The sequence below is a fragment of the Melanerpes formicivorus genome, unplaced genomic scaffold (genome assembly GCF_026170545.1).
Source record: "Melanerpes formicivorus ecotype bairdi unplaced genomic scaffold, bMelFor1.0.p_v2 SCAF_3, whole genome shotgun sequence".
Taxonomy (NCBI): Eukaryota; Metazoa; Chordata; class Aves; order Piciformes; family Picidae; genus Melanerpes; species Melanerpes formicivorus.
The window spans coordinates 40,220,344-40,234,865 of NW_027142355.1; the positions used below are offsets into that span (position 1 = coordinate 40,220,344).

At 42.8% G+C, this 14,522-nt stretch overlaps 1 protein-coding gene across 7 annotated transcripts in view; it reads left to right on the forward strand.

Moving 5' to 3' along the window:
- Positions 1–14,522, forward strand: part of PPFIA2 (PTPRF interacting protein alpha 2) — a 373,279-nt gene that overhangs the window by 286,479 nt on the left and 72,278 nt on the right. For all 7 annotated transcript variants that reach the window (XM_068170564.1, XM_068170572.1, XM_068170556.1 and 4 more), the window contains 3 exons: positions 3,247–3,363; positions 10,598–10,819; positions 12,799–12,945. In XM_068170564.1, coding sequence (XP_068026665.1) covers positions 3,247–3,363; positions 10,598–10,819; positions 12,799–12,945 — 486 coding nt within the window. The remainder of the gene's footprint in view (positions 1–3,246; positions 3,364–10,597; positions 10,820–12,798; positions 12,946–14,522) is intronic.

Sequence of the window (14,522 nt, forward strand, 5' to 3'; positions counted from 1 at the left end):
ACATTTGGTTTAATACTTGAGATATAGATCTGAATTCACTTTCCTGTGCTTTGATTTTTGTTATGGATTATGAAATGTTAAAAGGGAAAATATTGATAAAATGTTAATCATTATCTATTAATATAATTAATACATGTTTCCACAGACTAGGATTCAGATGTAAGGTGGGATTTCTTCAGTGTGCCCATACAGATCAGGGCTTTGATACTCTTTAATTGCAGTTGTGGGATAAGGTTCATTTCCTTTCTGGCTCTTTACTCATATCCTACCTGTTGTATTTTCATGTTCTGTGCAATCAGGAACACAGATGGTGATTTTAATAGAGATAGAATATATAGGAAAATCAAACTGACTACACATGCAGAAGGGTGGCATTGTCATATCAGCTCTGTCTAGTCACATCTCAACAATCTCAGTGTCTCAAGGTGACAATATGCAGACAAAGAATACAAACTTTTGTGTGAGGAAAAACCCTTCTTACTTGAGGGGAGGTGCATTAATGTGATCAGAAGAGGAAAATGGATCAGCAGTGCAAACAGCAAAATAACTGAAGCAGGGTTTTTCAAATTGAATAGGGAATTATAGGTAAACTGTACCAAAAAGGCTGTGTCCTCTTGTTCTGGTGGTGGTTTCCTGGGAGAAGAGACCAACCCCCACCTGGCTACAACCTCCCTTCAGCTAGTTGTACACAGCCATAAGGTCTCCCCTGACCCTCCTCTTCTCCAGGCTAAACAACCCCAGCTATCTCAGCCTCTCCTCACAGGCTAAAATGAATCTAGCACTTCATTTTGCATCACTTGGTTTTGATTCGTAGCCTTTTTGGTACAGTTTACCTCTAATTCCACTTTGGCATCCATTGTGTTCTATATGAAAGAACGAGCCTTGCTCTTGCAGTGTAGCAGGCTCCATGCCTAACATCTCTTTCATCTGTCAAGTAAAAAAAATATAAAATAAATAAAGCAAAAGTACTTCAGCAGAAATTAAGGCTAGAAGATAAAAGTAAAACAGTGTTGACTGTCTGTTATGGGTTGAGGACTAGCTGTCTGTCCTACCTTAGAGATAAAAAGTCCTCTAAGGGTTAGATAGCCATGGGGAGGCACAGGATATTGCAATTACTGTTATTCCATCCCATCATCCCACAATCTCTATAAAACCAGACATCACAGCCCATTCTCCCTCTTTCTCCTCTTTCTCAACTCTCCAGTGCAGCAGCTGTTATCTCTTTTGGTATGTGGGGGAGTTTGTGGCTTTCTGCTGTCTTCTGCAGCCTTCTTGACAAGCTAATTTGTTGCTGTGCAATTCTGGCCCAGCCTGTGGAAGGACAGTGAGGATTAGGAGGGGGGGCACTGAGTCCTGGTAGTCCTGTCCTTGTGGGGCAGAGGTTTTGACCTAGCAGTGAAGCCTGGTTGGGCTCAGCTGGGAAGCTAGGTCCAAACTAATTATATCTGTGTGTGTATACACATATATCTTTTTCCCTGAATGCTTTTGTGGTGGATTGAAACTACCCTCCAACATAAAATTGCCAGACCAGCTCAGATGGAAGCAAATGAGGCTATATTTTCAAGGAAAACTACAATCACAAATATGGAATGCAATGACTATGTTCAAAATATACGATATTTACTTATATTTACAATGTATATAAACAACACAAGAACCTGCCCTGGACAAAACCAGCGGGTTACCAACAGCTTCCACCTCCCTGCTCCCTTCCCCCCTGTTCAAGGTAAAGGAGAGGGAAGAGCAGAGAGTGGCTGTTATTACTCAACCACAACAAAGAACACAGACAAGGTCAGCAAACCAGCAGAAGCCCCAGTTACTGTCTGCCAGAGTGAAGGAAGTCAAAGAGAAAGTTAGTTGACAAAGCTAACTTTATTTTAGGAATAGAATAGAATAGAATAGAATAGAATAGAATAGAATAGAATAGAATAGAATAGAATAAGCCAGGTTGGAAAAGACCTTCAAGATCATCAAGTCCAACCTATCACCCAACACTATCTAATCAACTGAACCATGGCACCAAGCACCCCATCCAGTCTCTTTCTAAACACCTCCAGGGATACCACGACCTCCCTGGGCAGCACATTCCAATGGCCAATCTCTCTTTCTATGAAGAACTTCTTCCTAACATCCAGCATAAACCTCCCCTGGTGCAGCTTGAGACTGTGTCCTCTTGCTCTGGTGCTGGTTGCCTGGGAACTGGGCACACTGCTGGCACATGTTCAGCCTAATATCGACCAGTACCCCCAGGTCCCTTTCTGCCTGGCTGCTTTCCAGCCACTCTGACCCCAGCCTGTAGCTCTGCATGGGGTTGTTGTGTCCAAAGTGCAGAACCCGGCACTTGGATGTGTTAAATCTCATGCCCTTGGACTCTGCCCATCTGTCCAGTCTGTCAAGGTTCCTCTGCAGAGCCTCTCCACCATCTAACAGATCAACTCCTGCCCCCAGCTTGGTGTCATCTGCAAATTTACTGATGATAGACTCAATGCCCTCACCCAGATCATCAATAAAGATGTTAAAGAGCACAGGGCCCAGCACTGATCCTTGGGGCACACCACTAGTGACTGGCCTCGCTGGATGTGGCACCATTCACCACCACTCTCTGGGCTCAGCCCTCCAGCCAGTTCCTAACCCAGCTCAGAGTGCTGCTGTCCAAGCCACAGACTGCCAGCTTGGCCAGGAGTTTGCTGTGGGGGATGGAGTCAAAGGCCTTGCTCAATTCCTGGTAGACTACATCCACAGCCTGCCCCACATCCACCAGACCACTGGGACTATTTAGACTTTATCATTATTTCCCCTTCTACATCCAATGGTGATTTGTTTACATTCTACCACTGTCTGCTCAAGATCTGTGGAACATTTCCTAGGCACAGCCTAAAACTGCCACAACCTTTTGAACTTCTGTATATATTTGTAAATAGTATTCCTATTGAATCTCCAACTCTGTGCAAGTGGGTTTATTGTTTTCTTTTTACTCCCTTGCAGGTAAAATACTTTCTGTCCTTTTGCTCTGGGCAGCTTGTGGCTCAAATAAGGACATTCCCCTATCATTTATTCTTTCCTTTGCATCCTTAATGGCCTTTAGTTATTATTAATACAAGCATTTGTTTTCAGTTTCTGTGCTTGTAGACATAATTTTGCAAATGCAGCTAGATGGCCCCTCTGGGATCAAAATGTTAATAGATTTGACAGTGGGTTTTATTGGCTTCTTGTGTATACTGACCATCTATTGTCTTGCCTTTGCAGATTGTAGCTTTGCGTGAGCAAAATGCACACATTCAAAGGAAAATGGTAGCTGGTGAAGGGCCTGTGGAATCAGAGCACATTGAAGGAATGGAGCCAGGGCAAAAGGCTCATGAAAAGGTAATGAAATGTTATTTCTTTTATCAGGCCACACAGTCAATATGAGGAGTAATCAGTCCTTTCACAATGTGAGTATTTTGTGGGAGGATCCTTCAGAATTCTGCCTCCTGAAGCCAGGACTAAAAAGGAAAAAAAGAGCTAGTTTAATGAGAAAGGAAATAGAGATGGGCAGCTCCTTGCTCTTTGATAAGGTGTTGAGTTAGACCAGAGCATATAACAAGCTTTTCTTGGATTTTTCTTTTGTGTAATGCTACTGTGTCCAGTTCTGGGCCCCTCAGTTTAGGAAATATGTTGAGTTGCTGGAAGGTGTCCAGAGAAGGGCAACGAAGTTGGTGAGGGGTTTGGAGCACAGCCCTGTGAGGAGAGGCTCAGGGAGCTGGGGTTGCTTAGCCTGGAGAGGAAAAGGCTCAGAGGAGACCTTATTGCTCTCTACAGCTATCTGAAGGGAGGTTGTAGCCAGGTGAAGGTTGGTCTCTTCTCCCAGGCAACCAGCACCAGAATAAGAGGACACAGTCTCAAGCTGCACCAGGGGAGGTTTAGACTGGATGTTAGGAAGAAACTCTTCACAGAGAGAGTGATTGCCATTGGAATGTGCTGCCCAGGGAGGTGGTGGAGTCGCCATCACTGGAGAGGTTTAGGAAGAGACTTGACAGGGTGCTTATTGCCACAGTTTAGTTGATGAGATGGTGTTGGGTGATAGGTTGGACACGATGATCTCAAAGGTCTCTTCCAACCTGGTCTAATTCTTATTCTTATTCTTATTCTTATTCTTATTCTTATTCTTATTCTTATTCTTATTCTTATTCTTATTCTTATTCTTATTCTTATTCTTTCTTATTCCTATTCCTATTCCTATTCCTATTCCTATTCCTATTCTTTATCCTATCCTATCCTATCCTATCCTATCCTATCCTATCCTATCCTACCCTATCCTATCCTGTCCTGTCCTGTCCTGTCCTGACCTATCCTATCCTATCCTAATTAAGGATGCTATGTGGTGCTGAGTGGTCCTTTTTAAGACACACAGAGAAGAGCAAGGTGTAGTGGCTCGTGCATGTGAAAGGGTATATGGGCAAAACTGCTGCTCAAATAGTATCACAGTATCACTTAGGTTGGAAAGGACCTCGAGGATCATCGAGTCCAACCTATCAACACAGACCCCATGACTAGACCATGGCACCAAGTGCCACGTCCATAAGGGGATCACAGAGACCTAAAACCTAGTAAAAGTAATTTTCCTCTATGTTACTGATAGGTACTGCAAACAAATCATGTACATGTTCATACAGAGAGAAGTAAAGAGCATTTTGCTTAGCACTTCTTCAATAAATGTATAGAGTTTCTGCTAAGTATTTGCTGTTTAAGTCTGAAAGAAAAAGAAAGAGAAAAACAAAGGTAGAAAATGTCTGATTTAGAAGCAAGGTTTTCTTCAAAGCCTTGATTTTCCACATTGATAAAAGCCAAGTATATTCTTTATTTAGAATTTAGAATAAACCAAACCAGGTTGGAAGAGACCTTCAAGATCATCGTGTCCAACCCATCAACCAATCCAACCCACCCAAACAGCTAACCCATGGCACCAAGTACCCCATCAAGTCTCCTCCTGAACACCTCCAATGACAGCGACTCCACCACCTCCCTGGGCAGCCCATTCCAATGGGCAATCACTCTCTCTGTGTAGAACTTCTTCCTAACCTCCAACCTGAACCTCCCCTGGTGCAGCCTGAGACTGTGTCCTCTTGTTCTGGTAGTGGCTGCCTGGGAGAAGAGACCATCATCCGCCTGTCTACAACCTCCCTTCAGGTAGTTGTAGAGAGTGATAAGGTCACCCCTGAGTCTCCTCTTCTCCAGGCTGAGCAACCCCAGCTCCCTCAGTCTTTCCTCATAGGCCTTGTGTTCCAAACCCCTCACCAACTTTGTTGCTCTTCTCTGGACTCGTTCCAGCAAGTCAACCTCCTTCCTAAACTGAGGGGCCCAGAACTGGACACAGGACTCGAGGTGTGGCCTAACCAGTGCAGTGTACAGGGGCAGAATGACCTCCCTGCTCCTGCTGGCCACACTGTTCCTAATGCAGGCCAGGATGCCATTCCTCTCTTGCTTCACAGATAGTAAATTATAATGCAAGCATAACACAACATTTTGTAGACAGCTGAAATGAGTAGAGCTGCCGCTGCTTGGATCTCTAACTGTGCACTTTTGTCTAGCAGCACGTGATGAACAGTGGCATAAATCTTACAAACTTATAAAAAGCAGCACACATCATTGCTTATCTATTTTATAGGTAAGCCAGTTTATAAGGGCACATTTTTGCACTGCAAGCATTAATTTCTCACACTTTGCAGTTCATTGTGTGTGTATGTGTTTTCCTTTGAGTAATCTGTGTTGTTTGAGAAACCCACAGCAAACAAATACTGTTCAGATGCTTTCCTCCTCCTTGCAAAATCTTACTCTTTGACACATCTGTGAAATTTTGTTGAAACAGCAAACAGCCCACTCACTTGTGCTTTTAAATGCAGCCACACTGCTTGGCTGCAAATCCCTAACTTTCCACTTGCTTTGCAAGCTATGTCTTCCAATTTGAGCCATTGGAGAGGTGAGGAGAAAGTTCTTCACAGAGGGAGTTGTTAGCCTTTGGAATGTGCTGGCCAGGGAGGTGGTGGAGTCACCATCCCTGGAGGTGTTCAAGAGCTGATTGGATGTGGCACTTGGAGCTATGGTTTAGTAGTCATGAGGTGTTGGGTGACAGAATAGAATAGAGTCAGCAGTGTGCCCAGGTGGCCAAGAAAGCCAATGGCATCCTAGCTTGGATTGGAAACACTGTGTCCAGCAGGAACAGGGAGGTGATCATCCCCCTGTGCTCAGCACTGGTGCGGCGAGACCTTGGGTATTGTATTCAGTTCTGGGCCCCCACTACAGGAAGAACATTGAGGTGCTGGAAAATGTTGAGAGAAGTGCAGCAAGGCTGGAGAAAGGCCTGGAGCACATGGCCTGTGAGGAGCCTCTGAGGCAGCTGGGGGTGTTCAGTCTGCAGAAGAGGAGTCTGAGAAGATAACTACCTGCAGGGATGTGGGAGCAAGGCGGGGGCAGCCTCTTGTCCTTGATGTCAAGCAACAGGATCAGAGGAAATGGTTATGGGCTGCACCAAGGGAGGTTTAGGTTGGATATTAGAAAATATTTCTTCACAGAAAGAGCTATCAAACATTGGAATGATCTGCCCAGGCCAGTGGTGGAGTCAGCATCCCTGAAAGTGTTCAGCTGGTGTATGGTGCTTAAGGACATGGTTTACTGTTAGTGCTGGGTCAAGGGTTGGGCTGGATGATTTTGAGGTCTCTTCCAACCAGGTATATTCTGCAATTTAGACTAGATAAAGGGAAGAAATCTTTTACAGCCTGGGTGGTGAAACACTGGAACTGGTTTTCTAGGGAAAAGATAGTCCATCCCTGGAAACATTCCAGGTCAGCTTGAACAAGGCTTTGTGCAACCTGCTCTAGTTGAAGATATTCCTCCTAGAAAACCTTTTAAGGTCCCTTCTAACCTAACATTCTATGATCCTATAAATTGGCCTGGGGAACGGCTTCAGTGTTATTGCTAAGGCTTAACTGAGAGGGCAATAGGAAATGTATTAAGGAAGGCTGTAATATTCTGTGTTACTCTCATTTGACACTTTCTTCTGGTGCTCCCTTTACTGTTATTCCTGGGTTTTTTTATGAGTAAACCAGTCTGCAGCTGGTTTTCCTTTAATATTTAAAGGCAGAGAGAATAAGGGAGAGAAGCTATAATCCAGTGGAGATTTATTCTTATGTGTAATGCTCCAATTTTCTGTCCTTCTCCCTGCTGATACTCCCATACAAGCTGCAGATTGCTTTACTGCTGTGCTTTTTGGATCTTGAAAAGGAAAATCTTATAGCAGGGAGGCTAGATTCCTTTTCTTACTGTTCAATGGCAAGGAACATGAACATTTATTTTCCTCCTCCATTTCCACAGACCATAAGCAATTCGAAGATTATTTCCCCTTCCCCTAGCACCCAATGTATCATTTTTAATCCATATGGCACTGAGGCCTACATGACATTGTTTCTCTGCTGTATGTCACCTCTGTGGTAGCTAATACCATCCCTGTCAGCAGATTTACCTAAGTAATATTTCACTTCCTTTCTGTTTCTCCTCCTAGCTCATTATGCTGTGTCTGGGTGTGTGGAAAAGCTTTCTGTATGAAGTAAGAATCACAGATCACAGGATGACAGGGTGTTAGGGGTTGGAAGAGACCTCCAGAGATCATTGAGTCCGGCCCTCCTGCCAGAGCAGGACCACATAACCATATAATCTAGCACAGGTTGCACAGGAATGAATGCAGATGGGTCTGGAAAGTGTCCAGAGAAGGTGACTACAGAAGTTCTCTGGGGACCTTCTGCCAGTACTCTGTGGCCCTTGCAGTAAAGAAGTTCCTTCTCATGCTGAGGTGGAACTTCCTGTGCTGTAGTCTAAAGCCATTACCCCTTGTCCTATCCCAGGGTGCAACTGAACTGAGCCTGCCCCCTCCCTCTTGACATCCAGCCCTCAGATATTTATAAACATTTCTTAAATCCCCTCTCAGTCCTATCTTCTCCAGACTGAACAGTCTCAGGTCTTTCAGCCTTTCCTCATCAGGCAGTGCTCCAGTCTCTCAGTCATCCTTGTAGCCCTCCGTTGGACTCTGTTGAGCAGATCCCTGTCCCTCCTGAACTAGGGAGCCCAAAATTGGATGCAGTGTTCCAGGTGAGGTCTCACCAGGGCAGAGTAGAGGGAGAGGAGAACCTCCCTCGATCTACTGCACACAATCCTCTTAATACACCCCAGGATACCTTCTTGGCCACAAGGGCACATCCCTTAGTATGCATTGTGATTTCTCAGGTATTTATCCGGTATGTGGTGACAAATTTGGTCAACTTTGGGTTTATTTTTTTTCATATGATTGGTCAAAATGAATGTTGGGCTTGTGTGTTCTTTTTGTCTGTCCTTTTTAAATGAGATAATTGAATTTATCTGAAACCATGGCTGCTAATGTGCTAGGAAAGGTTCATGTGACTATCTATTACAATAAGACAATACCAGCTAGTCATGGAATCACAGAATTACCAAGGTTGGAAGAGACCATAAAGATCATTGAGTCCAACCTGTCACCACAGACCTCATGACTAAACCATGGCACCAAGTGCCACATCCAATCCCCTCTTGGACACCTCCAGAGATGGTGACTCCATCACCTCCTCGGGTAGCACATTCCAATGGCGAACGACTCTCTCAGTGAAGAACTTTCTCCTCACCTCCAGCCTAAACTGCCCCCTGCACAGCTTGAGACTGTGTCCTCTTGTTCTGGTGCTGGTTGCTTGGGAGAAGAGACCAACCCCCACCTGGCTACAACCTCCCTTCAGGTAGTTGTAGACAGCTATGAGGTCTCCCCTGAGCTTCCTCCTGCTAGTGAACATGCTTCCTTCCTGAAATCACTTATTTCTGGTGTAAATCCTGTTCCTGAGGTGATATTCCAAATGCAGTGAGCTCTGGATTCTCAATTTTTTTTTTTCTTTTTCCTTTTCTGATTTTTAACTTTTTTCATACCAGGGTTTTCATCAGCACACAAGTTACTTGAGTCGAACTTCTTTCCAATGTGGATCTAACCGGTGTGTTGTCCAGGCTCTATAAGCACTTTCTGGTACACTGAATTTGTGATTTATTAGTGTTGCTTCCTCTCTACATGTGATGGGTTACACCCATCCTGGAAGCAGTGGGGGGAAGGCTTGTGAGAGCATTGCCCTCCCTGCAGGGGGTTCTCCCCCTGGGAAACTAACTTAGTCTGTTCCACTCCCCCTCCCTGCCCAGCAAGGCTATAAAAAGGAGGATACTACAGCCACTAGGTCTCTTGGCTCCTGCCTTTTGCCTTGATGAGGACTACTTCTGGTTCCCCTGCTTCTCTGCCACGTGGTCCTCCCTGCTGCACCCACGCCTTTGCAAAGCACTGGTTTTGTATTTCATATTTCTTTTTTCCCATCCATCCTTGTTCCTTACCCTTGTGAACCCTACCTGTTATTGTTACATATATCTATATCTATATCTATAAATACTGTTTAAAGAAAATTCTTTACCTCTCTACTTCCAAGCCAACTCCAAATTATTTCTTGGTGGATTTGCTCCTTCCCTTTCTTTTCCTCTCTATTGGGAAAGAGGAGCAGGGAGCAGGGGAGGGATTCTCAGCCTGGCCCCCATCTGAGCTCTTAATAGTATAGTATCAGTTAGGGTTGGAAGGGACCACAAGGATCATCTAGTTCCAACCCCCCTGCCATGGGCAGGGACACCCCACACTAGATCAGGCTGGCCAGAGCCTCGTCTCCAGCCTGGTCTTAAAGACTCACTTAAGACCCACTTAAGGCTCAAACCACCACACTACAGCTCAGCCTATTTTGCAGATTAAAGAGACTGATTAAGTTCAAATGCTGTGTAAGTTTAGCTAAGAGGTATGCATGTGGTTTGGTGGGGGTTTTAGGTGTAGCATTACAATTCATATTTGAATAGTCACAATGTCATACTAAAGGTATTTTTGTACAGTGTCCTCCTCTTACTACAAATGATTGCTTCTATGTGATTTTACACTCTGGAATGCCTTGGTCACAGTATCCCAGTACATTAGAGGTTGGAAGGGACCTCCGGAGATCATCGAGTCTAACCCCCTTGCCAAAGCAGAATCACTTAGGGTAGTCAACTGGAGGTACCACAGTATCACAGTATAACTAAGGTTGGAAGAGACCTTGAGGATCATCGAGTCCAAGTCCACACAGGAATGCATCCAGGTGGGTTTAGAAAGTCTCCAGAGAAGGAAACCCCACAACCTCTCTGGGCAGCCTGTTCTAGTGCTCTGTCACCCTTGCTGGGAAGAAGTTTCAACTCATGTTGAGGTGAAGTCTTCTACATTCAAGCTTGAACCTGTTGTTTCTTGTCTTACTAGAGTACACCACTAATGAATAAGTCTTATTAATATGTTGTTTCTTGTCTTATTAGTGCACACCATATGAATGAATACTAAGATTTTGCAAATGTTTTTTTTCTTTAGTACACCTGTTGTATCTACTATGAAAATTAGTATGGTTTTCTCTTCTTAGATGCTTCTGTCATTCTTTAAAGTCATCTTTGTTTGAGAAATTCTGTAGACTTGAGTCCACATTAAAAAGCTAACTAATAGGTAATGTCACTTCTTTGTTCACAGCGCCTATCAAATGGCTCCATAGACTCCAATGACGAAGCCAGCCAAGTTGTTGAACTTCAGGAACTGCTGGAAAAGCAAAACTATGAGATGGCACAAATGAAAGAGCGTTTGGCAGCACTGTCTTCGCGAGTGGGAGAGGTAGAGCAGGAAGCAGAGACTGCCAGAAAGGAGCTCATTAAGACAGAGGAGATGAACAGCAAGTATCAGAGAGACATTAGAGAGGTAAGGAGTTCACCACAGCCACCTTGTGTTTCTTGACTGTTGTTCCTGTGGTGCCCACTACAAAGTGATAGAGGCAAATGAATATGGGCAGCAGAAGCCAAGCACTGATAAAAAGCCCTTGTACAGAGGAAACACAAATTGATATTTAAGAAACAGTGCTAGAAATCTCCTTCTGAATCATTAGAAATCTCTTTATATAATCACATTTGTAAAAGTGGGTTATATATGTGCAACTCAGAAGGAAAGTCAACTCCTGTGTGCTTTAGTGTGAGTTTAAAAGAAGTAGAGTGCATTGTGGCAAGTTTTCAGCTGTTTCAAGTTGTTAAGAGGAATGAACTTTGTTAGAGATGCTGGTCACATGCTTAGTTCAAAATACATTGTTAAAACTCCTGGGCTGTAAAACAGTGCTATTTATGTAATCAATTACAGTATTCACTCATGTCGTGGCTTCATTGCCTTTGTTATAATCTGCTGTTCCCATCTCTCAATAAATGTAAGTGCAATTCAATCTCCCTTTCCTTCCCTCCCCTTAAATTTGTGGCACTTCTTATCATTCTGTAGAGTATCTTCTCATATGTGGATGTTCTCAACAGCTGAAGATAGTTGGCTTGTAGATTCTCTTCCAGGGTTTTGAAATGAGATTAATTATCTTTAGGATACCTCTGTTGTAAAAAGCAGTGGATTTGTATGGATCTCTGTGTGTGTGCATGCTGTTGTATGGATATACTGAACCTGTCATTTCTACTGTTCTGGAAGAAGTGCTCCTTCAGGGCTTCTGATTCCTGACACAGCCTGAAAGTGTCCTCACATCTTTGTCCTCTGCTTCTTAAGTGGTTTCATTTTTTCATCCAGTTACAGACACTTGATTGCCATTTGCTGTTTCTCTTCAATGCCACATTACACCAGCTACAGGCTTGCTTTCAGCCCTTCACTTCCTAGGAAAAGTGGCTACTAATACATTTACTTGTAGAATAATTACTAATTGTCAGTGCAAAGTCTGCTGTGAAAGACATTTGTGAAGGCAGAAGTGCCTGTCTCCATTATTTCATGCTGCCACAAAAGAAAATTAGTAGTATAATGCTGTGGAATTTGAATGAAATATTGGGATTCTTTTCCCCCTATGTGTTTTTAATGAATTCCATAGATAATTACTATTTTTATGGGGGTATTTTTGCCCTGCAATCTGCAAAAGGACCACCTGGATATGGTCCATTTTAGGACTAGCTATTTGGATCCATCTACATGTTCATTGCATCTTACTTTAAACTAATGTCAATATTGATTTCATAATGCAACAAAGCACAAAGAGTAAGACATCTTCATCAGCAAAGTTCATCGTGAAAGAGGCAACATGTAAATCTTCTCAGGAGCAAGACACAATTTTGAAACTCCAAACTTTCTTCTTTCACTAAAGTTAATTGAAGAGAAATAAGCAATGTAACAGCCAGGCTGACAAATTACCTGAATTACAGCTGTTGGCTTCGGTGAGGCTAGCTCATAATATGTGAATAAAAGCTGATTAAGGTTTTAGAGAGATCATTATCCATAACATATATGGAGAACACCTATATGTTGTGTATGTGTTATATATCCCTGTGCTTATGCATTATTTCCCCCACATCATTACTCTGTTTCTCCTGTTGTGTAATTATATCAGTTGTAGTATTATCTGATCCAGTCTGATGTTGTTTCAGAACCAAGCAAGCTGTGTTTCCTATGTGTTTTGGGTTTTTATTGCATTAAGAATGCATAAGCTAGAAAAATATACAAAAGGTGAGGATTGAATCTTTGTTTTACCTTAAATATCATACTTACAAGAAATCCCAAAGGGAATAAATTACCTTTGAAACAGAAAAATCACTGCTAAGGGTGTCTTGCATCCCTCTCTACTAGTACCATGAAAGTTAAACTGGTAGAAAAGTATGCAGCATTTTAATTGCTGTGTTGTTTTGGTTTGGTTTTGGGTTTTGTCACATTAGGCAATGGCACAAAAGGAAGATATGGAAGAAAGAATAACTACGCTGGAGAAGCGCTACCTCAGTGCACAGAGGGAATCCACCTCCATACATGACATGAACGATAAGCTGGAAAACGAGCTGGCAAACAAGGAAGCCATCCTACGTCAGGTGCAGTGTCTGCATTTGTCACTTGCTCTCTTCAGACACAATGAAAATCAATGCAAGAAAGGGGTTAGGTCTACAGCAGGAGGTTTTCATTACGGTAATCTGTTCATTTTTAGTGACCAGATCAGTTAATTATAAAAGAATCCTAACATATTCAGAAGAGAAGGCTCTAGAGGGACCTAATAATGACATTCACTACCAGAAGGGGGCCTACAAGAAAGATGGAGAGAGACTGTTTACACAGGCCTGTAGTGATAGGACAAAGGGCAATGGCTTCAAACTAGAGTGGAGCAGATTTAGATTGCATGTTAGGAACAAGTTCTTTACTATGAGGGTGGTAGAACACTGGAACAGGTTGCCCAGGGAGGTAGTTGTGGCCCCATCACTGGAAATAATCAAGGTGAGGCTCAGTACGTTTCTGAGCAGCCTTATCTCATTGAGGATGCCCCTGCTTACTGCAGGGGTGGTTGGATTAGATGACCTTTGGAGGCCCCTTCCAACCCAAACCATTCTATGCTCTCTAAGCCTCATATCAGCTGCTACAACCGTGAGTACCAAATCAATGTGTACATTCAACACTGGAAAATAACTGTGTTTTCTGAGAGTGTTTTGCATACGTGCACGTAGTCATAGCCCCTAAGTAAAGGATTATCTTTGTTTCTTATGCAAAAATTTCTGAATTCTATTTTAAAAACCATTTAAAAATCAGAAATACAGCCTAAGCAAAAGAAATCCCCTCCTGCAGAGAAGATTAAAATGTTCATACAATGTACACTAATCATTTCACATATTAGTGGTGTGTAAACAAAAGCTTTGTACATGGACATGTTTTTTTAGGTGTGTAACATGATTTTGCAGCTTTCTGCCATGGTACTTTGTTTCCACAGTGATTCAAAGAACTGAAGTGTAAAGTGGACAGAAACCACTGGTTTAGAGTTTGAAGAATACCATGTGAACTGGAAGCTAACATGAAATTAATATCATTCTACAATTCAAACTGTTAAAGAGTAAACTGATCCTCAGTGTCACACTTCTTGATTGTTTTGGGTTTTGCTTTGCCTTTTTGTGGGGTTTTGGAGGGTTTTTGTTGTTGTTGTTTTGTTTTTTTTACTTAGCATGTCTTCAAACAATATCAAATGCTGTATAGAAAATAAGTCTGATCATCTCTGCTTCTGTGTTTTGGTGCAGATATATTTGTACGCACACAGAGTATGTGTGTATATACCTATATATGTGTGTGTGTGAGAGACTATCTCTTCAGGGAAATTAAAGCATCACAACTCAAACTCTCCAGGTTCTACCAGCTTTGTTTGGCCATTTTAAGAGGTATCCTCAATTGAAATTAAAGCATCACAACTCAAATTTTCCAGGTTCTACCAGCTTTGTTTGACTATTTTAAGAGCTATCCTCAATTGAAATTAAAGCATCACAACTCAAACTCTCCAGGTTCTACCAGCTTTGTTTGGCCATTTTAAGAGGTATCCTTAATTGAAATTAAAGCATCCCAACTCAAACTCTCCAGATTCTGCCAGCTTTGTTTGGCCATTTGAAGAGGTATCCTTAATTGTTAGGGGTGAAGG